Source organism: Lissotriton helveticus, chromosome 3_1 (assembly GCF_964261635.1).
Source record: "Lissotriton helveticus chromosome 3_1, aLisHel1.1, whole genome shotgun sequence".
NCBI classification, from domain to species: Eukaryota; Metazoa; Chordata; class Amphibia; order Caudata; family Salamandridae; genus Lissotriton; species Lissotriton helveticus.
Window position 1 is genome coordinate 94,024,665 of NC_136061.1, and position 27,330 is coordinate 94,051,994.

At 45.2% G+C, this 27,330-nt stretch overlaps 1 protein-coding gene across 4 annotated transcripts in view; it reads left to right on the top strand.

Moving 5' to 3' along the window:
• PAFAH1B1 (platelet activating factor acetylhydrolase 1b regulatory subunit 1) overlaps positions 1-27,330 on the top strand; it is a 593,618-nt gene that overhangs the window by 187,066 nt on the left and 379,222 nt on the right. For all 4 annotated transcript variants that reach the window (XM_078679307.1, XM_078679308.1, XM_078679311.1 and 1 more), the window contains one exon: positions 16,598-16,682. In XM_078679307.1, coding sequence (XP_078535433.1) covers positions 16,598-16,682 — 85 coding nt within the window. The remainder of the gene's footprint in view (positions 1-16,597; positions 16,683-27,330) is intronic.

Below are 27,330 nucleotides of genomic sequence, written 5' to 3' on the forward strand. Positions count from 1 at the left end.
ATAGTCCCCTACGGAAGACTTGAAATGCGTGCCCTTCAGGAATGCTTAGCTCGCCAGTGGAACTACGCTTAGGGTCTGTTATCAGATCTAGTGTTGGTGGACGGCAGCACCCTTCGCTCTCTGCAGTAGTGGAAGCCACAAAACCTTTAGAAAGAGCAGCCCTTCATCGACCCGGTTCCACAGATAGTGCTAACAGCAGACTCATTTCTCACTGGTTTGGCAGCTCATCTACATGCGCAAACAATTCAGGGCATGTGGAGCTTGCAGCAAAAGCAGCTTCACATAAATCATCTAGAGCTACTAGCGATTTTTTTTCTAGCCCTCAAAGCATTTCAAGTTCATGTAGTAGGCAAAGCTGTCCTGATGCGTACAGACAATATGGCAGCCATGTACTACAAACATAAACAGGGGGGGACACTCTCTCCAGCTGTCGCAGCTAGCACAGACCATCTGGAAGTGGGCTATACATCACAAAATGTATCTCCTCGCGAACACCTTCCAGGAGTAGACAATCAAATTGCAGATCTGCTCCGTCGTCAAAGACAACAGATCCGCGAGTGGTAACACCATCCTAGAGTTCTCCTCCCATTCATTCAGATGTGGGGCTTCCCAGATATAGATCTGTTTGCCACAAACCTAAACGCAAAATGCCTAAGCTTTCCATCCATGTATCCACACCCATTGTCCAGAGGTAATGTACTATGGATTAATTGGTCAGGGATATTTGCCTACTCTTTTCTGCCTCTCTCACTCATTCCATTAGTCGTTCGGCAATTCAGACAGGCGTCCCTGACACTAATCCTAGTTGCACCCACATGGGTCCGTCAACCCTGGTTCACCACCCTGTTGGAGCTCTCAGTAGTTCCTCACCCAAAACGATATCTTACTCCCAATCTCCTCACGCAGAGCCATGGAGAGATCATACATCCAGATCCCAGTCATTTCAACCTGGCGATCTGGTACCCGATACCTGGTATCACGTCAAACTGCATGAACATTATCAGAGGTTAGACGTCCTACCACAAGAGATTGCTATGCGGCAAAGTGGAAACTGTTTGTTATATACTGTAATAACAATCCAATCAACCCGCTTGATGCTTCAGTTGAAAACATTATTTATTACATCTAGAGCGTTCAAACTTAGCATACACATCCATACGCTTGCATCTATCTGCAATAGCAGCATACCTTCAGAATAGACAACATTTGCCTCTTCAGAGTACCTGTCATTAAAGCATTTATGGAGGGACTTGAGTCATTCCCCCCAAGACTTCCTCCTGCTCCAGTGTGGAATCTCAACATTGTCCTCATCAGACTGATGGGTCCACCTTTGGATACATTGCGCAGATGTGAGTTGCAATCGCTCACTTGGAAGGTAGCTTTCCTCATAGCTATCACATCACAGAGAAGAGTCGGTGAAATTCAGGCACTAACTGTAGAAGAACCATTTTTACAAGTACACCAAAACCAAGTGGTTCTTCGGACCAACCGTTAATTTCTACCAAAGGCCATTTCTGCCTTTCAAATCAACCAATCTGTTGAGTTCCCTGTGTTCTTCCCTCAACCAGATACTGTGGCAGAACGTGGTCTACACACCTTAGATGTGAAAAGAGCATTACTCTACTACATAGAAAGGACAAAACCTTTCCGTAATATGAAACCAATATTTGTGGCTTTTGCTCCACCACTTAAAGGCAATCCCATATCTCCGGTATTGCACGGTGGATAGTCCAGTGCATTCAGACATGCAATGCAAAAGCAAAACTAACATTGACAATTCCCCCTAGAGCGCACTCCACACACAAACTAGGTGCTTAAATGGCAGTTTTAGGAAACCTACACATAGATGACATTTGCAAAGCTGCAACATGGTCTACACCACACACATTCACAAAACTTTATTGTGTAGAATTTGTTAGCAAGACAGCATGCTAGTGTGGGCCAAGCAGTTATAAGTACACTATTTAAAACGACTGCAACAGCTACAGGTTAGCCACCACTTTGAGAGATCTCTGTTGTATAGTCAATGCAAAGCATGTGGTCTATAGCTCACATACCTCGAATTAAAAATGCTACTTTCCCAGCATGCATCTGTTCTTGGCATGTAGAGCTGTAGATTCACATGCGCCCACCCGCCTCCCTGGGTACCTATTCCTGTTGCAGTGACCTCTTACTTGGATGCAAATATACATGGACATCTCTTTCTACTACTCTTACTAACTCTATTATCACCCTCTGCGGGAAAAGAATCGAGTCAATGCCCATGCGCACTATTACCAAAAGGAGGAGTCGTCTACCTTATGACTGGAAAAGAGTTCTTCGAACACAAACACAGTGCAAACATCCAGACCCAACACTAGATGGCAGGCTATGCAAAGCATGTGAACCTACAGCTCTGCATGCCAAGAACAGATGCATACTGGGTAAGTAGCATTTTCCTTATTGGTCTAAATATTGTGGTTATCTAGGCATTGCAATTAGTTCACAAGTTATGGTTTGCGTAGTTGTCTTGCTCGTCTGACCAAACCTTGCTCTCCATGAATTTCGGCCTTGTGCTGGGGAAGTTGGCAACATGGCTCTCATGATGACCAGCCCCTGCACTGAACCGCAGTAGCTGGCCAACCCCTGCTGCTCATGTGTTTTGCAGACTGTTGGAATCTGTGGACCCAAGGAAAGAAGTTGGACCTCCCCATGATCTGCGAACCCTTCAGGATGTCCAACAAGGGTCTTACACCATCGGTCATTTATTTGCAGACCCATGCCCAGGTTTCTTGGACACTGGTGCAAGCTGGAGGCATTGCCGTGAACACCACAGTAAAATTTGTGTTTTAATTTTTTTATCTTACAACCCAGGGGGGTCAGGGTTTTACACCCCCCCCACCCCCTTGGGTTTTTCGTTGTTAACTTGCATAATGCGGGGGCAGGGTCTCTTATCCTTTGACAGAGGTAGCAACATTAGTCTCCTGTTTGCGGCCACCTATTCAGATTGTTCTGGTTAGCATTACCTTGTCTATGTCCATGAGCCTAAATGGACGACCGAGAAAGCTTGCTTCAAATCAGATTTGATTATTTTTTTTGTTTAGGTCTGTGAATGGTCTACAAATTCTTGTTTGTAGATTATCTGCTAAATAATTGTTTTCTGAATCTGTAACTTAATTGACTACTCATATGAATTTCAAGCTGTAAGAAGCTAGTAACTCATGCTTCTGAATGGAGATACACTAAACCAGCCAGGGGCCCTACCATGAGTAAAGTTTCAACTTTTTTATGCCAAGGTTGGTGTCATTCTGTTTAGCCATTTTTAGGTTTCGCTGGAGGGCGGAGCTCTTAGCTCCGCCTCCAGAGAAATCTCTTGATTTCCAGTAAGGAGAATGGAATACGCCCCCCTGTCCCATTGGCTAGCTCCATAAATGGAGGCTAGCCATTGGAACAGAGATCTGTCCGTCAAGGCCGGACCAGATTCGGGGGCGTTCCCGAGATTTTTTCCCAGGGCGGAGTTACGTTTTTTCCCGTTCCCTCCCCTTTCACTGATGCGCTGTCCATTTCCGCCCCCCCCTCGCTGTCCTGTGCATGTTTCCCACCGTCCGTGTCCTCTCCCGCCCCCTCCCGCCGTCCGTGTCCTCTCCCGCCCCCTCCCGCCGTCCGTGTCCTCTCCCGCCCCCTCCCGCCGTCCGTGTCCACTCCCGCCCCCTCCCGCCGTCCGTGTCCACTCCCGCCCCCTCCCGCCGTCCGTGTCCACTCCCGCCCCCTCCCGCCGTCCGTTCCACAGGTTCCTCAGGTTCGAGGGCAGAGCGTTCCAAGGATTACCCTGGCATCCTGCCAGCCTGCAAACATGTAGCACATATATAGCGTGACCCTGGCCAAAAGGCATCGGAGCGCTGCACTGTTGATCCTTGACTTAACCCCACGGACCAGGACGCTGCAGCGGTTTTAGAACCTGCACCGGATATACTCTTTCAAAAGTTTTCTAAAGGTGCTGGTAAGTGTGTCCTAGGACTTGTGGTTCGTTCCCACGGCCAACAGAGATGGACACCAGAACGACCACCCTTCTCATCTGTGCGTGATGAATGGTTTGTGAATCCGATTGGCATAGGAGATACCACGAGAGGAAGTGACGTCACCTAGAAGGGATCTGTCTGAAGGCATCTGGGCATGACAGGCTTTTACAAGGTGGTGAAGCTGAAACTCTCGACAGTCAACAGATGCACCCCAAAGCCCGGGTTCCCCCCCCCCCACCTCCAACAACAAGAGAACAAAAGCCAGCTGTCATGGGTCCCCTCCCGCCGTCCGTGTCCACTCCCGCCCCCTCCCGCCGTCCGTTCCACAGGTTCCTCAGGTTCGAGGACAGAGCGTTCCAAGGATTACCCTGGCATCCTGCCAGCCTGCAAACATGTAGCACATATATAGCGTGACCCTGGCCAAAAGGCATTGGAGCGCTGCACTGTTGATCCTTGACTTAACCCCACGGACCAGGACGCTGCAGCGGTTTTAGAACCTGCACCGGATATACTCTTTCAAAAGTTTTCTAAAGGTGCTGGTAAGTGTGTCCTAGGACTTGTGGTTCGTTCCCACGGCCAACAGAGATGGACACCAGAACGACTACCCTTCTCATCTGTGCGTGATGAATGGTTTGTGAATCCGATTGGCATAGGAGATACCACGAGAGGAAGTGACGTCACCTAGAAGGGATCTGTCTGAAGGCATCTGGGCATGACAGGCTTTTACAAGGTGGTGAAGCTGAAACTCTCGACAGTCAACAGATGCACCCCAAAGCCCGGGTCTCCCCCCCCCCCCCCCCCTCCAACAACAAGAGAACAAAAGCCAGCTGTCATGGCCGACTTCCCCTGGACGTTGAGCCAAAGAGGCCCACTCCACGGTGGTCTCACCTTACCCGCCCACCTTATCACCTCTCGCTTTTCAACGCCCTGCAATCCTGTCCCCTTGTCTTCCCTGCTTGACTCAAAAAAGGGCCACCACCTTCCCACTCGGCGCCTCTCCCGTTTCAGAGGCCGAGCCTGCTCTCAGGGGCCCTCACACTGTCAGGGGCAGAACGGGCCATTCAGGCAGTGTTTGCTCGGCACACCTTGAGGTGTTTGCAGGACTCAGGAGGACACGGGACAGCGGCATGCCACCGAAGCGTGTCACCCTTGGGGGGGTGAGAGGAGGGTAAGGCAGCAGAGGTGTGGTGAGTGTGTGATGAGTTGACAGGCTCCATACAGCGCTGACTTCAAGGTGTGTTTACTGGCCACAAACCCCTTCATATCTGCTCAGTCGAGAAGGTCAGAGAGGGTCCTCTAAGAACAGATCTCCTAAAAGAAGCTCCTTGGCAGTGTCCAGGCTAACTTTGCTCGCCATGGTGCCATGATGCCAGTTCAAGTTGCCGACCTAGGCCTCGTTTCCTTACGTTTGCGCTGATCTGGATGAAGTGTCAGCGATCGAAAATGTCCTCTGTCGTGAGAACTGCACACCAAACTCACACACCCGCAGCCCGGCCACCTGTCACCCACCTTCAAGAACGGATGACGCTAATCTCAGGGCCATGTAGAATGTTACTGGACCGCTGAAAGCGCCATGAAGCCATCCCGACAGCAGAAAGCATTATGCAAACACGGAAAGGGTCTATTTATATTCGTCTACACCTCATGAACAAAACACAGAAGTGCTACGTAAATTCCAGCTCCGAGGACCCTAAGAAATAAAACAAAGGTATCATTAAAAGCATTTCACTCAACACATAACATAAATGAACAAGACAACAAAAAAGAGAGAATAAATAGGACACCACAGCTAAATAAACAAGCATTTACAATGCAACGGTTTCGCCTTTGGAAAAGTTTGAGCTATTAGCAATGTAAATGACAATGCCATTTATTTATCTGTTTTCAAAACCAACACATAAATACAAATTTTGTCATTTACAATGCCAATAGCTCAAACTTTTCCAAAGGCGAAACCTTTGCATTGTAAATGCTTGTTTTCTCTGTCTGCCCTTTGTGAGCTAGGAGTTAAAAACCTGAAAGATAGCTTTTTTTTAACCCACTCCCTGCATGCATGTATATTAAATACACTATGCAGAACCCAAATCTGGTAATCTCCCTTTTTTTGTGTGTACTACAGAAATTCACCAGTTGGTAATCTCAAGTAACTATAATTCATGCCTTAAGGTAATCTACATCGCACCACCGCCGCGCACAGTTTTCTAATCAATAATTTCACTCAAAATGTTGCGGTGATGGTATCAGTGATGTCGTAGATGTCATGAGTGATGTAATGTGTGGGGTAATTGCAGTACATGGTAAGGGTGCTAATTATAATTACCTTAGGATAAGAGTTAAGCAAAATTCAGAAAACTGGTAATTTCAGTTTTTCTTTTTTTATAGTTTAAAACTTCACGTTGTTACTGAACGTTTCACCTGTTACTTTAACGTTTGTTTTATTTTGCGAATTTCTAGGTATTATTAACGTAAAGTAATATTTTCTCAACATACATAAAGCCAGACCCCAGCCGAAGGCTGTGTATGGCGGTGGCTGCCAGTCTGGCATGTCCTGTGGCCAGAACCTGCTTTAAACCCCCTGAAGGCAGCCAACCCCACGCACTACCTTTTGTTGTGCACGGGGTTGGCCACATGGCCAGTTTTGCAGGCTTTGGTCATGTTTGGGTTGGCTGCATGCAATGACTTGCAGCGTAGCCCTATGCCCTACTCTCCACAGGCAGCCAACCCCAGGCTGCGCGCTGCCTTTGGCTGTACGAAGTGGAAGATTAGCCACAGGGCTTAGCCTGCTGCCAGGCCTTGTGGCTAACACCCCAGCAAGTTGCCAACCCCAAGCTGCTCAGTGTTTGTCGTTCACAGTGTAGGGTTGGCCTACAGAGCCCAGGAAAGCTATCTCCCAGAGCCAAAAGATATATATTAAGGGGAGGCAGATATGAAGTCTCTCTCTCAAGTTTTAATTGGCCTAGGGACCATATTCCCCAGGCCGGATTGCAATATAATGGGCAGTGGGAGGGCACGTGGCCCTCTCTCCAATCCTTCTCAGGCACCAGAGACCCCATCCCAGGGCCTCCATTAACAATAGATGGGTGCCCCAGGGTCCACCCAGGGCACCCACCAAGCACCATGTTACAGGCAGTGGGGGGGAGTCCTAGGGCCCCCGCGGCCCCAAGCTGGCTACCTGCATGGACTGGGAGCAGCTAATTATGCTTGCCTCCGGCCGTACGGGAGCAATTTAGGTTCTGTTTCGCAACACAAGTCTGGTCCCAGCTGGCTAAAGCATTTGTAAATCCCCTGTGGACTGTGAGCAGACTTGGTGTTCGCTCCCTTTTGGCAGGAGCTTTAAAAATGCTCCTGCCAGATGGGAGCAAACACATTTCCCTACACGCGCTTCTGTCAAAAATCTATGGAAAATGCTTGGGGATTTTGTGTTTTGGGACTCCGCACACCCCCTCTTCTCTGCCTACGCTTGACGGATCACTCCAAAACTTTCCATGCCAAAGTTGGTAAAAAGAGCACTTTTTTGGGACGTTTTGTGGCTGCTCCTGGGTAGTTATAGTTAGGTTAGGGTTTCCTTAGGAGATGTTTTGCTTAGAACTTCCCACAGTTTGAATCTTCACGAAAATTACCAAAAAGTGCTCTTTTTGCCTTTTGATTTATTTAGACCGTGCTGAACACTATGACACCAAATTTGGCAGGAAGCTAGACCTCTGTCCGCAAATTGTGCATTTTCTGCTTTGTTGTAAATCGGTTCGGTAGATTTAGAAGAATTCAGATACAAAAATATTTGTATATCTGGTCAGTTGGGTCCAGTGAACTCCCACGAATATCTCGCTTGAGCTCCAATAATTGTATCGGTGCCTAATAAGGCTCGAAAGGGGCAGCGTGGCCTCCCTCCCCATTTTTGCCAATTTGGCCTCTGGGATGGGCTCTTTGGGGCCTAATGAGGCTCGCTGAGGGGTGCCATGTGGCCATCCTCTCCTTTTTATTGGAAGTTAGTGCTGGGATTGGGGTCCACGTGACCCAAGGAGGCTTGGGTAGTGGGGGCCACATGCCCCTCTCCCCTCAATTATGTAATCTGGCCCTTGGGTATGGGCCTTCCCATAAAAAACATGAAAAGATGCCCGGAGGAACAGGGTTCCAACAGCCTGAATGCCAGCAGTGCGCTGCCTCGGCCTGCAGGGTATGGTGTTTTACCAACCTGTAGGGGGGTTGGTCAGCTGTTCACTGTCAAGGGCTCTGTGCGGTTGGCTTTCCGCAGGGTGTTTAACGCCAGCCCTGCAGCCAAACGCCATGCCCGGCAGTGGTTTGTTTTACATATAGAAACAAAATATTACGTTAATACAGAAATTCACTTAAGAAAACAAATGTTAAAGTGGTGTTCTAGTTAGGAATTCTTTGTTATATTTTACTTGAACCGCATGCGCGCTAGCGGTTTTCCTGCTGCGCGCTGCGATTTTAAAAAACCCGCGTAGCGCAGGTTACGCTCATGACGAGCTCAGCTCGTCATGAGCGCCGAAGGGGTTAAATAAAAAAAACTTAAAAATTCACTGAAAAAAACAAAGGTTTAAGTGACATTATAGTGAGGTGGATGTTAGTGCCAACATAACATTTTGAACTAAAAAAAACTTATGAATTGATGAAAAAGTGAGCCATCAACATCAGTCCTCTAGTAAAAGTCGATGTTTCGACCCTACACCGGTTATAGCAGGGTCATCATCAAGGCCTAGATGGTAGCAGCCAACACATCGCTTTGGCTTGAAAGCCTCAAATTTCTTTGAGAAAGTGAGAATCTATTATGAAAAAAGCTAACTGAGCACGGTGGCTGAAATTACGTTGATTTCTTTAAAAAAGTAGGAATCGATCCCCTGTACTCATATAACATTGTGCAGAGATCGGTGGTCAGGGCCTTACTATTTTCGCAGTAGTGGCAGAGGCAGTCTGGATATTCCCACTTTATAAATTGTCGAAATGTCGATAGAGGACTGATGTTATTGACTCACTTTTTCATTCAGTGAACTTTAAATGTGAATCTTGTATTTGCAATCTTCCCTAGCATCAGGTTCCTAGACTGTGCATACCATATTTATTTGCTTATGTCACTTTGCACTAAACCATTTGTGGAGTATCTGCACCTAAACATTTTCTACTAAATTTTTCTATTAAAATTGATATATTGGTTCATTAGATTATTGAATTGTACTTATATGCTGTACTGATAAGTAGTATGCGGTTCCCAATGGCCTAAGGAGGATAGGATACCTACTTTCTCCAAGTGGTTGTTCATTATGTTGCATATCTGATTTGTTACCGAGATCCCTAGGTTTAGTGTGTTGCCCCCTATGTGCTATACTATTTTTGCTGGCCATCACAGAAACATTTCTGTTGCATCTGCTACTACACAGCAAGTACTGAGGACGGTGTTCACAAAATAAGGGCATAAAGGTAGGGTGGCGGTTGAGCCTACCTTGACCTTCAGACCCACTTTGAGAACTAGGGCTCAAAAGAACCCCAATGACCTTGCAATGAATATTGAAAAAAGATTGCCTTGGGATTGGCAAATTCTAATCCCGGTGGGTCTACTGACCCTCTAACCCACTAGGTGAAGATGGTGCACTGCAGGAGGTGGCTGTAAATAGGTGGTAGACACATGGAGCAGTTGGATAATTGTGTATGCTGAGTAAATTACCATCCCCTTTCTTCTGCTGAAACCTTTTGGATTCCTCCCATGATCCCCCATCCATTCATGTTTGTTCTGTATTGTATAGATTGCTCATTCATGAGTGTCATATTTCCTGCATATTGAAAAATACATTGCTTCAAAATAGCTCCAGTGGTTATCGCCTAGCTGCACAAGTGCCTACGAATTGAGGGCTGAAATACAATAGGTTTGGCAGTTAGTATTGTTATTTGGCATTGCATGGCACATAATAGTTTACCTCCCCAACTGGTATTACGTTTCTTGTGTAGAGGTAGAGCTCTGCTTACTGCGAGGAAATGTTAAGTTTTGGAATGGAATTGTTTTTTTTTTCCTTGCCATTCTATATTCTTAATTTCTTTTACTTTTGAAGTAAAAAATACTCCTTCAGTAATTTGATAGAAGCTGCTTTTTTAAATAATTTTTTTATTGAGGTTTTAGATAAGCAAGTACAATGTAGAGGGATAATAGCAGCAAGCTGATACCTAATCTAGATGAAAAAGAAACAAAAGGAAAATAATAAAATACATACAAGAACTTGTGACAAAAACCTACATCATAAATGCTTGTCATATGATTGTAGCTGCAATGAACAATAGATGATTATGCTTGGCAGCGCAAACCTAATGTACAGTGTTATCTGAGAGCTCATCCATTGACACATTCCGTAGATATTGTAATAGTGGTTCCCATATATCAGCTGGCCTGTATGAGGATGGGAGTTCCTCTACATAAAGAATCAGGCGGTCATGACAGCTCGCTAGGTCTTGGAGCCATCGCGCAGTTGTTGGCGCCGCTGTGCTCTCCCACGTCATTGCTACTCGTCGTCTGGCCATTAAGCGAGCTACCTTCACCAGTTTGCCCACCGCCCCCTTCACAGCAGAGACCAATCCCTACAAGCAGACATGCGGGGAACGTTGTAAATACACATTGACCATTGTAGATAATATTTGAGTCTTCCCCCTCCCAAAACTGGGCAACCCTGGGGCATACCCATAAGTGCCAGAAGTCAGCGTCTGCTGCTCTGCATCTCTTACAGAGATTGTTGTCCCGGAGCCCATATTTAAATAACTTACTAGGGGTATAGTACACTTGATGTAGATACTTGTAGTGTATTATACGAAATTTACAATTCGAGGTTTGGACAGCCGTAAGCTGGCAACAGTATTCCCAGTCTGGCAATGTCAGAGGAGGGTCCAGGCAAGTATTCCAGGACTCTAAACTGCGATCTTGGGACCGCCGTCTTTCCTCTCGAGCTGCACGGTACAGTTTGGTGGAGTGACGTCTCGTCTGGCTAAGAAGCAGGGTGTGAAGTGTTATCAGTGTCGCAGGTTCCACAGGGAAGGTGGGATAGTGAGTTTGCAGCTCTTTCTTTAGTCTATGGAAGAGGAATGTGAATAGTGGCATTTTGTTCTGTATATAACTAAGGCAGTCATTCGTTAACCCCTTCGACGCTCATGACGAGCTGGGCTCGTCATGCAGTAGCCTCCCAGCACGCTCATGACGAGCCCAGCTCGTCATGAATAATGGGTTTTTGTAAATCCCAGCGCAGCAGCAGAATATGATGAGCTTCCAAGTGGTTAAAAAGAACCCCTCCGGAAACAAGTCTTACATTGCAACTATACCCACTTGGTGGAAGGTGCGCATTGCTCCCGCCTCATGCGTCACCAACCGGTCCGAGTGGAACGCACCTGGTAAGAGAGGTGAGTACAGTGGCAGTTTCCCGGCCATACGGCCCAACCGTGTTAATTTCCATAGGGGGAGTCTGTCTTTAGACGTGCATGAGTATGGACCTTAGAGGGACAGGGTGGGCATCTCCGTCCTCTATCGCCACATGTGGAATGAATTCATATGCACCAATCCAGTAATGTGCATATTGTGCTTGAGCGCACAGATAATATAAATACAGGCCCGCCACCGCTAGAGCCCGCTCCAGGCCGCCATGCTGGTGCCGCAGGCCCAAGAGCTTGTCGGCCCCGTTCTCGGCCCACACTCTGCGTGGGGGACAGCACAGCTCCGCAAAGTCCGCCCTCACACTTCGCCGTCTGGTCCCAGCGACAAAAGGGTTGACAGGGCTTTAAGTGGGCCGGGTCTCAAGGGGTCTGAGCACCGGCAGTTTTTTTGAGGGGGCCTCGAAACGGGTCTCTATCGGGCTCTGTTTTGAGCCCAGGCACAGGCAGTCCGTTTTTTTCCCCGACTGCAGTGACAGCAGTTTGCTGTCACTGCAGTCCGGAAAAAAGCACCAGGGCACAAAACAGAGCCGATAGAGACCCGTTTCGAGACAGCAAGCAGAAGTTATGGCATGACGTCATGGCAGCTGAGAGTTGTAGGGGAAGGGAAATCCTTTCAAGAGTCATTTTCTTTCTGGATTTCCCTTCTCTTTCTGAAACTCAGGAGCAGCAACATTGTGGTAGGCTCACCAGGGCTTTAATTGGAAGCTTTTTCAATATTATATGTAACAAGGCAAGCCATAGTTGCAGCTTATTTATCTTATGCAACTAATAACCATTGACAAAGCCAATAGTCCTGCCTTGTTGTAGGTATGATGTTACTTGTTGTATCACATATCTGGATGCAATGACAAACGGCAAAATGCAAGTCGGGCCTCACACTATGCTAAACAGATTTTTAGTTTAAGATTGGTGAAGCCACGCCCCTAATTGCACTGGCCACGCCCCTTTGAGGCTCCCCCCCCCCCCCCCCCTCCCCCTCCCCCGTTTTTTCATCCCACTTAAAGCCCTGGGGTTGATGATTCCAGAAAGGATAGTGGTCGGGTTTATGACTCGCCAGCAGAGCTGCACTACGGAGCGGCCATGCTGCTTTGCGCCCTCTAGCTCCCCCCAATTTGATAGAAGCTGCTTCTTCTTTGCACCTTTTTGCGTCATTTTGGAATTCACACTTTGTACTATAGCTTTAGGATGAGGATTTCCACCGTCAGTTGATAATGCTTGCAGTTCACCCATTTTAAGAGCTTTTAGCTGTAGCATACAAAATACTGATTTAATATACCAATAGAACATCTCGTTTTATGTCCCATCCAGTAACGCTGCTCCATCCTGATTCTTAAACAAAAATTCAAGACATTTTTCGATTGGAAAAGGAGCCATTGTTATCAGGCTTGATTAACCTTTACTATTGCATATCTCCTAACGTAAGTGAACAACAGATCAGATACCCAACATCAGCCCTATTCTTCAAATTAGATAACTTGTGTTTTGCAAATCACCTGGGTGAATTTTTATAGATGAGATAGATGCTTGTTTGGCTCCTTGCCTTGCATACACTTCATGCTGCCATTCAACTAAAATTAGCGTGCAAAATAATATTTCCTATTTATAAAGCGCAAACGTATCGCCCCTGTAAGCGTTTCAAGACGCTGAGGGTCGTCGGGAAGATTAAGTGAGCTATGGCCCAGAGTCTTATGATGCGGAGTTGAACTGCCACCGGGGATCGAACTGTGTACCCCACGCCCCACAGTTGGCCTCTCTAGTTGCTGCACTACACCTCTCCACCCATTATGTTTCGCCGCATTAAATATTTATTCATCCTGCATTGAGTGTTGGTCTTAGGCATAGTGATCCAGGGAGGGCATGGGGTGAAATATTCCTCTTGAAGCTGCGAAAAGGTGAACGAAGGCCTTGCTTCTCTCGGATTCTCATGGGTATCGGCTGCCCTGAGGGAGTCGGAGGAATGTGGGCAACACTCTATCACCCACTAGCTCCATTGTCCTCTTGTATACAGAGGCCCTCCCAACACCTGAATGAAGAATCCTAGCATGCACTGATGGTGCTCTTAGAAAGCCGCTGTCAGCCAGATGATGATGGAACGAGGTGGGAATGTACACTGTGTTATGAGAGAAGATGAAGGATACTAGGTTGCGCCTAATCATAATTTGGCATGGTTGGGGAGGGTAGTCCGGCTGGGTGCCTGGTAAAAATTGAGGACTTTTTATTTATTTGGTGGGTCCTAGTTGGCCAGAGTGTTGGAAGGTGTCCACAATGTGGGGGTGGCAGGAACCAGTTATTTTTGGCATACATGGCATGGGGTGTAAATGAGGTCTTAGGCTTGTGAGACCATGGTCTGAATGGCTGCTAGCTGCGTAATGAATTTGTTTCGTGTTAACTCTAAGTAAATGGGATGTCGTTCTCATGTGGTTTTGAATGACATCTATAGACACCTTGAGCTTTGCTCTAATCTATTTGATGTCACTCATATCCCCTTCGGGTGAAAAGCATCCCCGTTATCCAGTTACTCGATAATTGTATAGGTTCTGCGTCATGAGCATTGAATTTCTTTGATCTTTTTTTTTTTTTTTTTAATTATGCATTGATTTGTACTTTAGATTTGAATTGTAAATGTTAATTTAACGAGAATTAAATGTTTATCAAAATCGCACTATGATTTTTTTAAGCACGAGCAAAGCCCACATCAGCTTGAAATGTATGTACGTGGTGCTTGTATATAGCGCTAACCAAGCAATAGAGATTAAGTAGACAGATACTTGAATACATGGTACAAGATTACTGCACTGAACCTGAAACAAAGATTAATCTTCTAAAGGCACTTAATGGTGTAATTGTTCTCATAGCGGTTAAAAGTAAGTGGGTCTTATGAATCAAAAAATAACTAGAACATGTTAGCAAGAAAAACTGAATCATAACATATTGTAAATGTGTGGCTTTTAAAAAGACCTAATAATGAAATCTAACTTGAATATTATAGACTCTAGTCCGGGACAGAGAAGAGGTTCCGATTTTTACAGGAAGAAATTTAGGCAGTATACAACACCTCCAACTGAGCGACGTGACGCCCCCAGCTCAGAAGCGGCGGTAAAAGCAGTGGGGTCCACTGAGAGCCATAGAGAGCCCTTCTGGGTTGTGCATTGTAGAGCACAGATCGTTAAAATATTCCTATATTCTGTCTGCTGTTTAAAAAAAATGCACTGTACATTAAAATTGAACATCTTGTAACACATTTATAGTAATCTATCGGACTAAGTGCATTAGATAAAAATCTTTGTGTGGTGACTCGAGTCAGAAAGGAAAATGTTTGTCTACTTTTAACTGCTTGCTAGAGGCTAATTTGTAAAACGATGTTTGCCCCCATTTTCAGTTAAAAGTGCAAACCACTTCAATTATGCATAAAAGTATTAAATCAACTTTTTTTAAATATAGAAAGTGTTCATGGATACAAACAAGCATACGTGTATTGAAGAAAAAACAGTTTTACGTTCAAAAGGTTCAATCAATATGTTTTCAGGTAGGCTAACTTAGTGTTTTATCCCTCAAGGAGCGGTGGTATGTGACGATTTTGGAACTTGTGGCTGTTAAACTTGCCTTAAAATCATTCCAACCAGCAATGAAATGCACGCTGAGGGACAGTCTACTGCTATATAGGTTAACCCCTTCCATGCTCATGACGAGCTGAGCTCGTCATGAGTTGCGCCGCTCGCATGCTCATGACGAGCTCAGCTCGTCATGTAACGCGGAAAAAGGAAAAAAGCCGCACAGCGCAAAAATGACCGCAGCACGCATGCGGTTAAATACTCCTCGAGGAGGCTCTGACTATCTGTTAATGAAATTTGTCCATCACACCACTCCAGCTGTTGTGGGATCCGAGTTTCAATAAGAAGATTCGTACTTGGATCTAGTTTGTCAATTTAGCTTGGAAGAAGCAAAGAAATGTTTACCAGGGCATCGCATTTCTGTAGTCCGAAAAGATGGTATAGTTTGAGGTTCATCAACTGGATGATGTATCTAAAAGATACATTTCCCTATCTCTTAATGTAGCAAAGCCTGGTCTTTAACTCTCTTTCATAAAAATTCTCTTTGCAGCCATCATGACCTTTCGAAAGAGCCATTACATAACTTATGTTTCACTGTTTTAGTTATTATGGATAGCCTGAAAAGTCTTTTACCTGTTTGAAGAAAGAAAAACTCTACACCCTTTTGTGTGAAATATTATGTGTATTCTCCTAGAGCAGCAGGCTGCACTATCATAACTGGATAGTTGTCTTCTTAGTGTTTACAGCTTGGAAGATGGTTACTGAGATTCAGGTACTTTAATTACTGCCCTGCACGATATTCCATGCGAATTGGACTGTTTTTTAGCACCCTCATATCTTTCTATCGTAAGGTTTTCTTAGTTTTCCCATGTGAACGAATGTATCTATTCCTTCCGTTTCTTGATTCATTTTTGCCTGAGACAAATAGTTTCAGACAAAGATCTTTTCACATTTCAATGTCAAAACGGCTGATGCGGTTTCCCTGTCCTTTCACTTTTTATGGACATTTTGTACGATATCAGTTGAAATTTCATATGTTCTCCACTAACCAGAATACTGTTAGAAATGATTAACTGAGTGCAAATGCTGTGCTGTTAATAATTCTGAGAAAAAAGGATTACAATTCTTCCTATAGATTTGTGTTGTAAGAGAGCATTCACTGACCCTACTTAGTTTGATGCAACTAGCTTCTGAAACTGTGAAATCATTGCTCGCCATGTTAATTTTAAAAACTGGATACTGGAAAACATTGCTTTGCCCTACTGTTTACTGTCCTGAGCTATTTTAACTTTGGAATGAAGATCACGCAACCTAAATATGCTGGCCACACTAGGTCTGGTGGGTTGAGGCTGGCAGATATGCGAATGCAGATAGGAGTATAATTTGCAGCAGCTCTTTTTATGTTAGGGTTTCACTATGCAGCTTCATTTTAAACATTGATCATGACTTTCCAATCTGAGCATTTTCATTTTGCGACATTTAGATTTGTGATGTGTAGAAAAGTAATTTGGAGGTGAAAGGGAATCTAATCATATTTCCTGAAAAAGTTGTGCATCAAATGTTACCTTAAGCTGTAAAGTGCTTTTACCTTCCACTGTTGTAATAAAAAATTGTCCATTGTTTTAGAAATCGAGCTATTGCGGATTACCTTCGTTCAAATGGCTATGAAGAAGCATATTCGGTTTTTAAAAAGGAAGCAGAATTTGACATGGTGAGTACAGTGCAACCAGTGTTTTCTTTAAACTGGGTCCTAGAGTCTGCAAATGTGTACTGTTTTTTTTAATCTGAGCAGATACTGCAGATAGTTTTTGTAGGACTAGATTGTTAGCCGAGAACCTTGCTAGAGACATATGAAGGTTTGTATTGTAAGAGTGAAACTGTGGTAACTAATGCGTTCAATTTAATTTGTGTTCTACATATCCACATGCCTAGCCATTGTATATTAAAAAGAAATAAAATACCTTGTACATTTAAAACAAATTCTTTAACTGATCTTTGGAAATTGGGTAGCTCAACAACGTAGCCCAGTCATAGATTATGCAAGTCTTTAATCGGAAACACCTATAGCAATGCAAAAGGGTAGTGAGCTACAGTATTTGCATATTAAAGAACTATTAAAAAATAACTAAATGTAATTATAAATTCCAATGTCTTATCAAAAGCATACATTGTTATTTAACCTTGATCACTCTGTGCAGACTTGAGGTCACAGTGTAAGTCTAGAGATGTGAAAAACAGACCGTCCTCATGTGAAGGAAAGTAATCAGTTGGTCTTCATAAGAACAGATACATGTAGTGTCGTGTGCAAAAGTGACGAAATGGCGTTTGAGCAACTAACTCACTTATGCTAACATAGCAATGTGTGCAAGCAGAACCGTATCCTCACTACAATATCTATTTTAAATTTACTGTGCTGCGCAACAATTTTTTTTCTGAAAAAAGGTACCACCTCAAAATGTTAATTTATTAAACGGTCAGGGAAATAGTTTGATAATCAAGTTGCAACAAATTATGAACAACGACCACGTTTTAGTTCTAGGAATTTGCAGGAGACACTTTTGGATACTGTCCCATGAGTCGGGTACATGTAACGGGGCAGTAGATATTAATAGTGGGGACTTGAGGAGAAAGTCTGTTGCACATGGATAATGCAAATGAGTTGTAGTTTTGCTAGCCAATGCCACCAGGGGCCATGGGAACCTCTTGTTGCTTAAAGCCGGTCATCGTTTGCAGATGAAAAGTTAGATTGTATTGTTATACTGCGAGAGATGTTTGATGTGAAGTAATTTTAAAAAGTAAAAATGCTCTTGTCTTTATGCAGGACTCCACTTCTGTTGTATTGTTCTTGAAGCACGTTTTAGGATTCTTTGTTCTCATACCACGTAGGGCGATTGGTATTAAGGACAGTGTAGGACTTGGCCATTTTGGTTAAAGTTCCCTAAACTTTTTGCTTTCTCCCTAGACCGTTTTCCTGACCTAGAGATGCCAATTTAGATGCTTTGGGTACTTTGCCACTGCTGATCAGTGTCAAAGTACAGGAGTTCCCTGTTTAAAATGTAATGGTGATTGGTTGGCCATGATTGGTATGTTTGCCTTACTAGTAAAAGTCCCTAGTGATGTGCACTGTGTGTGCAAGGGCTAGAAATGCAAGGGTGTCCAGAGAAGGGAACTCAGCATTCTGCACGCATACCCTACTCTGAAGGCCTAAGTTAGCATGTAGTCCTGACAAGTGCAACCACTTGTCAGTCCGCCGCCTGACTTTCCCTTTTACATACACATGGGGCACCCCTGTGGTGGGTACCAGGTAACCCCTGGGCAAGGTGCAGTGTAGGTAAAAGGTAGAACATAAACTGAGGTGTGTGTTATGTTCTGAGAGTGAAAAACTCTCCATTTCGTTTTTCACTGCTGGAAGGCCATTCTGCCCATAGGACAGAATGATGGAGGCTGGGTGTTGTGTTTGTTAGCCTAGTTTCCTGTCAGTTTATAATGGAGAGGTGAAGTTTAGTATGTATGGACTCCGTGTCATAATGCATCTTTTTGTGAAGTGGTTCTGAGCATTTCTGTGTGTCTCTGAAATGTGGATTGTCTGTCTGGAACTGAAAGTTGAGAGGAGCTGGGAGAGGCCTTGACCCAGGAAGGGGTTGAGATGGCACCAGGCTGCCCTGCATCTGGAGAGTAGGGGGGAGGAGAAGCCTGTGAGGTGAAAAGGCCTGGCCCTATAAACCAATTGACCCAACTCCTGCTGAGTGATTAAAGATCCAGACCCCAGTATCAAATGGAGACACCCAGAACTGATTTAGGGAGATGTCAGGGACCCCTCAGCACATACAAACTTCAAAGACATTAAGGGGTATCACTATGACAGCTGAAGCCCCTGAACGTTGGAATGAAACCGAAATGAATTGAGACTGAAAACGCTTGGACCCATTCTGTGGTCAAGAGGAACCATTGCTAAAGAAGGAGCAACTGAAGAGACTGCTGTGGATAGACCAATCCTTGCTTCGTGATCTGGGGCTGGTCTGCAGTTTGCTTTTCTAACTAAGGAAGAGGTTGTTGGGACTGTGCTCTGAAGCACCAAGGGCCCGAGGTGAGCTGGCTCCCTGCTTGGAAATACAGGATCATAAAGGTTTCTAGAGAAGTCCCAAGCAACGTAGTGTGCACGTGCTTTTTGCTGCTTGAGGCCCACAGAAGTTGTGCCTTGTGATCGTGGGCACGAAGGAGTAGGCTAAGTGCGTGTCGTGGTGCTGCCAGGGCGTTGGTGAAGAGCGCCTGGACAACATGTGCACCGGTAGAAAAGGAGAGGCTTGAACGCGCAGGGTGCGTGTTGAGGTGCAAGCGGAGCGTTGGTGAAGAGCGCTGGATCGTCGTGAGCACCGGAGAAGTGTGCGTGTCGAAGTGCAACCTGAGATGCAGGTGAGGACTGCCTCGTTAGGGTGTGCGCTGAATTCACTATGAAAATTCTTTATTGTATAGTTAATTAAAACCATTACACAGTTCCAAAACGTAAAATGCATTGCCTTCACATACTATAATAAGTTCGATTTAAACTATTGGTGCCACATGTTAAAAACATTGTTTTAAAAACCAAGCGGAATTTGCTGAACTATGAATGTAATCGATATTATCCTTCCAATAAGTTATCAAATTTGGTTACAAATTTAATTATTTGACCAATAAATTGCGGATCAACTGAGTCCAAAGTTTTTAGTATTGCTGAGCGACTGGTGCGAATGCCTTTTTTATTGAACTTCCACCTCAGTAAATTCCGGCAATCGCACTCTAGCACCGGGCAGATGCATATCAGATGCATAAAGTCTTGAACTGCTGCGCCACACAAGTTACAATCCTTTGGGCCCGGGGTCCTCCAGTCAGGTTGATCGGCATTTGTTGGCAATTTCCCCATGCGCAGCTTCAAGTACTTTGTTTTTAAATGGGGGGGCGAAAGCAAGGCCTAGGTAAGCGGCTTGCTCCAGCCTTGTGTAGGATTGCAAAACCATCCATGCGTGTGCACGTCGTCTTAAGGCTGTTTTATCTTCAATCAATAAGTGCGAGTTGGCCGCTTTTTTCACGATATGCTTGAATGATACTACTGGTTTCCTTTGCCAAACATCTGTCAGCTTTTTGAATTTCAGAGAGGCATTTAGATACTTCGCATAGTGTGATTTAGGATCGTTTTGCAGTGCTGTATTAATTTCTAAATCACGGTTGAGCCATATGTTGTACAAGAATTTGATTGATTTATACCTTTTGTGGAGTATTCGGTGCTGTAATAAACACGAGACGTACCTGAGCTGGAGAGGCATCACGCAGTAAGCAAAATACTAGTTTGTTCACTCGTGTTTGAATTTTGTTTCGTATTGGAGCACTTCTTCCATGATGAACCACACTTCCATAGGCTATCGTTGGGAGTAATTTAGCTTTGATGACTGCCAGAAAAGGGGTAAACAGGGCCTTTCAGGTGTATTGATATACTTCAGAATTCTTGCAGTAAAGCCGTTCCCTTCTTTTCAAGTGTTTCAAAATGCCTGGTGAAGGAAAACCTTAGATCCAGGTGTACCCCCAGATATTTGTAGTTATCAACTACTTCCAACTTAATGTCGTTGATTGTGAATTTCGGCTGTTTGGGGCAACAATGTGTTATAATCATGACCTTTGTTTTTTATTATTTATTTCCATCAGGCTCACTTTGGAGAAGTCAGCTTGCTCATGGATTAGACGTTGCAGTCCTATTCTTGTCTGACTAAGAAGACCAACATCTGCATAAGATAGGTGTGTTAAAGACAATGTGCCTAGCCGTGGCGGATGAGCGTTGACCCCGTCTAGCCTTGGTGTCAAATCGGCCATAAATAGATTAAACTGGTGCGGGGCCAGGACACAGCCTTGCTTTAGCCCTTCGTTGGTTGGGATCTTCCTTGTGAGCCGTTGGCCAGTTCAGAGGTTCTCCTCTTCCTTCTCTTGCCCAGCAGGGCTCTGCTCTGGGCACTATCAAAGGCTACCTCTCTGCCATTTCAGCCTTCTTGAGGCTTCCTGATCAGCCTTCTCTTTTCAAGTCCCCTGTCGTAAATAGATTATTGAAGGGCATCACTCACATGTTTCCTCCTGTTCCTTTCGTGATGCCTCGGTGGGACTTGAACCTTGTTCTGACTTATTTGATGTGCGTTCCTTTCGAGCCACTTCACAATTGCCCTCTTCGTCTTCTAACTCTTAAGACTGCATTCCTGGTTGCCATCACCTCTGCCAGGAGAGTGAGTGAGCTCCAGGCTCTATCTTCTCAACCTCCTTTCCTCTCTGTCCATCCGGACAAAGTTGTCTTTGAGAATGTGTCCCTCTTTCCTGCCCAAATTAGTCACAGCCTTCCACAACGGGCAGTCCATCACCTTGCCCACCTTCTTTCCGCCTCCGCATACCTTGAAAGAGGAAGAGAGGCTCCACCGTCTGGACCCAAAACATGCGCTCTCATTCTATCTGGACCGCACATCTGGCTGAACGACAAGCTCTTTGTTGGTTACGTGGGCGCTAAGAAGGGACGGGCGGTGCACAAACGAACCATTTCTCTGTGAGTCGTTTTGTGCATTAAGGCTTGTTATTCACTGGCTAAAAAGGAGCCTCCTGTGGGGCTGCGTGCCCATTCCACTCGGGCCACGGCGGATACTACTGCCCTGGGTCGGGGAGTCCCTTTGCAGGACATCTCTCAGGCAGCTACGTGTGCCTCGCAGCACACGTTCTCTAGACACTATTGCCTGGACCGCCAAGTCCGGAGAGATGGCTTTTTCGGCTGTTCAGTTCTCCGGGACTTTCTGGTGTGATCATTGGTTCGCAGACCCACCACCAGGGTTTGTATTGCTGGGGCATCTATTCTAAGGTAAGGAATCTAACACTAACCTGTTTCTTTCAGATGCACAAGTTACTTACCTTCGGTAACGATATATCTGTAAGAAACAGTAGTTAGGGTTAGATTCCTTACCGCCCCACCCATCCTCCCCGTTCTGCTAACCGATATCTAGGGTAAAGGTTCTTCGCTTTGAGGGCCCTAGTTTCATGGCATCAGTGTCGGATTTTATCATGGCTCTGCGTTTCTGGTGCGGAAAAGCTGTGTATAAGAACTGACGTCAGCGCGCGAGGGCAAGCGTCTAAGTACTCTGACGTCATCCTGGCGCCAACAACTCCGACAACGGACGCGGAGCCGCAGATGATGCCTACCGACACGCAGGGGTACTGCTACGCAAAACATTCCGGATCCAGTCTGACGCCTGGGGATATTCTAAGGTAAGGAATATAACACTAACTACTGTTTCTTACAGATATATCGTTACCGAAGATAAGTAACTTGTGCACCTAGTCTCCATGTGCTTTAGTGGGAAATCCATGTCCATTTTAGTAATTTGGATAGTACAATTCAGTTGCTGATCTATTTTGGTTTGTCAAATTGTAGGGGCAATTCGTATGTGGTGACTTCTTAAAAATTACATACTGTAAGCTCAGTGCTTACTTTTTACATCAAAACATTTAGAACAAGCATTTCAATAAAACACGATCAGACGGCATAGGTAGTATTTTAACACCGGGCTAACTTGCTATATATTAGAATAAAACCTGTATTAACTCATATTGTCACATAATAGTTTTCAAAGGCAATCATGGCAATATCACATACAGTAACACATTTCAATAAATGTCAACAGAAAAGTTCTTTCAAACTTAGTAGTACATTGCAATTTATCTTTTAGCAAGAGAAGACTAGCGTGAAACACGTTCCTAAGTGAGCTTGGTAGTCTTCCGCTATCTGCTCCAAAGGTGGTCATCACAGACACCAAAACTTGATAACTTGGGAATCACTTGCCCACACACAAGTTACGGCCAGTTTTCTGGGTCCAAGTTTTCTCAAAAGTCTGAATAACACCCTGTGTCACACCCAGGTTTCAAACGTGTACACCCTGTGTCACACCAAGGGGTCCAAATGACCTGCTCCTCCCCCACTCCTTTCAGATACTAATGGCGTTAAAGCTTTTTAGCACTGAGAATTCCTTGAGCTAAAAAAACTAGGACTAAGGTGTAAAATCTGCCCAATCAGGATAGCTGTATCATAATAGCGTCCTGGGAGCTACAATGGGCTATACATAGTATTGCACAATATTCACCTAAGCTTGCGGTCAGCTATCAAACAAAAGTGACTTCTGCTGGAACGCCTCAAAGTCCTCCTTACAACTGATACAGTTGTGAAGTATAAAACAGGTGATATGCCCGATCCTGACAGTGGCAGGGCGCTTAGGTTATCTTTTTGTGCTTCTGCCTAGTTTGCCATACGCCAATTTCTTTAGAAGACCATGTTTCAAGTTTGTATGTACTCTTACCCTCTGTGACGGCTGCTTAAGCACAAACCTGCGCCCTAAAGATTCAACAGACCTTCCAATCAGTTGTGGTGTCTTCCCATCTTTATCGTTGCGGACCGTTAATCTGTCCAGGCGGAGTCGCCTTGCTTCGGCTGCAGTGTGGTATGAGGTCCCATTCCCTCCTTTCTGGCTTGCCAAAAGGTTGCTCGGTTCAAATTTCTCTAAAAAACCGAAGACTAGCGGCGTTTGGCAAAGCAGGAATAGCTTGTTTAAGCAGTTCGGCCCAGGAGAACAGTTACAGGAACAAGCTTTGAGGAATGTCTCAATTTACATGGATGTTTTTTTTTTTTTAAATATAACATATTACAACCACAGTAAAAAGTTTCCAGCGTACTATATATGGTGAGGAATGTTTGTTGCTGCCTTTAGGGTCATACATTTACAGGCAATGTTTACTAAAGGTGGTTGTTGACCAGCGTAGACCGTGTGGCCAGTGGTGAATGTTTACCTAATGAGGGCAAACCTGGCTAATGCTATTGCAAGAGAACGTAGTAGTAGCAAACACTTTGATGAAAGTAACTTGATGCAGCAGACATAGTTAATGTTTTTGATGTGCTTGAATGCATTTGTGTTTACCATCAAAGGAGTCGAACTCCTGAGCATGGGCTCTTTCTCATCCATTTACTCTCTGGCAGCTCCTTCCTGCTTTAAGAAGCATTAGAGCATAAAACAAACTTAGAACCTGTGCAGTCTCAAGTACCAGGTTTGAGTCTATACTTTTCTTCACCTGCGCCCTTTCCTAACTTGTCAGAGTTGGGAAACAGTGGGGTGACTGTCTGATTGGTGTGTAGCCACCAGCACTGTAGGACTTAAGTCTGCAGTACCATGGCTACCGGTTTCAGTGACACTCTAGCACATATAGGTGGGAGAGGAGGTAAACCAGCCTTGGATTATATCTCTGGCTGGTGCAGGCACTGTCGTGTGCCTGCAACAACTATCCGTTATCCAGTATTGGGGTATCTTTCATAGATTCACATGCCTGAATCATTCCCCGTCGCTGAGGTGCGAGTCCCACGGTACATAAAAAAGCAGTGCCAAAGGTAATTTACAGTAGTAGGCCCTAAGAGAAAGGCCTGAGGCCTAAATTCTAGTAGCCTATCTGCCTCATTATGCTAAAAAGACCAAAGACTTTTTCCCAACCAATCAGCTCACAGCACCCTCTAGAACACTCTCAGCAGAGCCAGTTCTCCTCAGATTTTCTCCGCACATCGCGAGGAAGGGAGTCTCCCTGAGTGCCTACTCAGTTTTTCCTTCAGGATGTCTTGACAAGAAGGCCTTGTTTAGACCTTGCAGAACATGCGACAAAAAGAGTCCATGTTGATGATCAACATAAGGACTGGATCTATTGCCTCTATCCAAAGCATGAGGCAAAAAATTGTAAGATCTGCCGTACCTTCCCTTCAAAAACCTTAAGGGATAGGGAGGCTAGAGTCCTTTTATGGCTCAAATCTTCTTCAACTGAAGATGATGACAGAGCTTCGACCTCCAGCATGAGAGAAAGATCTCAGGACAGTTAGTCAAGTGAGGGGAGAAAACATCTTCAAACCTCCCACTCCACTTCTGGGCCTGATCAGAGATCTCCTTCATCTTCCTCAGAAGCTTCAGCTCTCAAGGACTCTAAAAAGCTATTGCTTAAAACCATGAGTAAAAGCTGCTCTCTCTTCAGCTCTACCTATGTCAACAATCTCTGTTACATCTTCAGCTCCTTCGCCGACAGCGACAATTTCTACTTCATCTATCACCTCTCCTATCAACTAGAATTTCCATTGCGACAAAGAAAACCATTGTCGACGATCCGTCTACGAAAGCCTCATTTTCGAAGTCAAAACACTCATCAACGAAGCCTCCGTTGTCGACTAAGAAATCTACTGTGCCGTCGACGACTGCCTCGTCAACGATGTAGAGTCAGTCGAAGTTGAGTCCGTCGACGATGCCTCCGTCGACGACGACTAGAATGAAGAGCCCATTGACGGAAGCTCTATCTCCTCTGCCTCCATTGACAACCATACCACCTACAGCAATAGAAACTGCTTCTACTAAATCTTTAGTGGCGATACAAACATTTTCAACACCTGTTTCTTCAAAGGCTTTCCAACTTAGATCTTTCCAGAGACAAGAATGTTCTTGCATCTCGCCACTTATGCCATCTCACCTCCTCGACACTTATGCTCAAGAAGAGGAGGATGACTATGATGATGATGATGATGACAATGAAGAAGCTTTTGGAATAGCTCGCCATTCTTCCGAATTGATCATTAAGTGTCAAGTTGACGAGGAAGATGAAGACTTCACGGAACATTACTATCAAGAGGACATTGTTGTTACTCACCGCTCAGGATACCAGATGCGTTCTTGAATTTCAGAGTCCAGCCATCTGCCTCCTAACCTCATTCAGGACTTGCAGGCCATGTTGGCTGATTATAGGCAACGCTTTCCACCGCAGCAGGTCATTTCACCACCTCAACCTGCGGCAGTTCCAGACCCTATACCTCAACCTGAGATTCCAGCTCCGACGTCTCCGGTTACGGAACCTCAACAGCCTGCTCTTCCTACTCAAACTACGGATACATCTTCTGATGAAATAGAAGAAGGCGAGCTACCAGAGAATCCTCCTTTGGATCCGTGGGATTCTTATATTATCCCCATGCCATCTCCACCAATTCCACAACCATCGGACTCCCCACCAGAAGATATAGGTGGATTTCATAACCTCATGCAGCGAGCCGCAGATAGGTTTCAGCTTCCAGTGACAGTGGAACAATCTGGATGTTTCCTACATGATTTTAAAGAGGAAACTAGAAAGATTTCCAGAGCAATTCCAATAGATTACATATGGAATGAGGACATTAAAATAATGAAAAATCCTGCTTCTGTGCCTGCGGTGCTTCCACGCATCGATAAAAAAATATCGTGCTCCGATCAACAGCCCTTCATGCCTCATTGGTCACCCGAGGTCAGACTCGGTCATTTCACAGGCCGCACAACAAAGATCTAAAAACCCAGCCACACCCATCACTACGCCACCAGGGGCATAATGATCGCGAAATGTGGTTGGAATCAGGTCAATCAGACCAGCCATGTCCGGAGTACAAACAGGAGGCTTGGAAGATTTTGATGGAGGGAGAGCGTGCAGCTGCAGAAACTGCGTTGTGGATATTGTTAACACAAATTTCAGGCAGTTGGCTGGAGCTGCAGTTCTCAGGCGTCAAGGTTGGTTGAAGGCTACCACCTTCCGCCCAGAGGTTCAATTAAAGATTTTGGATATGGCCTACGACGGCGAGACTTTGTTTGGAAAACATATTGACGAAGCCCTCCAGGCAATCAAGACTGACATTGATACCGCAAGGTCTTTGGATTCCCTGCAGTACAAGTGGGGATCTTTCAGAGGTGCTAGAGGGTGTGGCTACTCCTCTGGAGGAAGTTACCATTGGCAAAGCAGACCATATCAGCCTCAATACCGGCAAAATTATCAATCTTCGTACCGCCAATCCAATACGGCTGGTTTCTCTCGCCAAGGAGGCTGGAAACGCTCCAACTATCAAGGGCGAGATGCTCATGTAAAACAGTGAGTTCGGCCGGGTGCAAACTATATTTCCTCCCCTCCCTGTGGGCACGAAAATGTATTTTTTTCCTAAACCAGTGGCTAAAAATTACCTCCGACCAATGGGTGCTAGACCTCGAACAACATGGACACACCCTAGAATTTATCACCAAACCACCAACTACTCCGCCCAAAGGACCCCCCCCCCCTCGCCTTCACTTGTTGTTCAAGGAAGCTTATTCAACGTTCCTCAAGAACGCTATAGAAAAAGTCACAATTCATCAAAGGCAGACAGGCTTCTAATCCCGTTTTTTCCTCCTAAAGAAGAAATCGGGGGAATGGCGACTGATTCTGGACCTGCGCAACCTCAACAAGTTACTCAAGAAACAGGGTTTTCGCATGGTCACCCTATCAGAGACTGTAAGCTG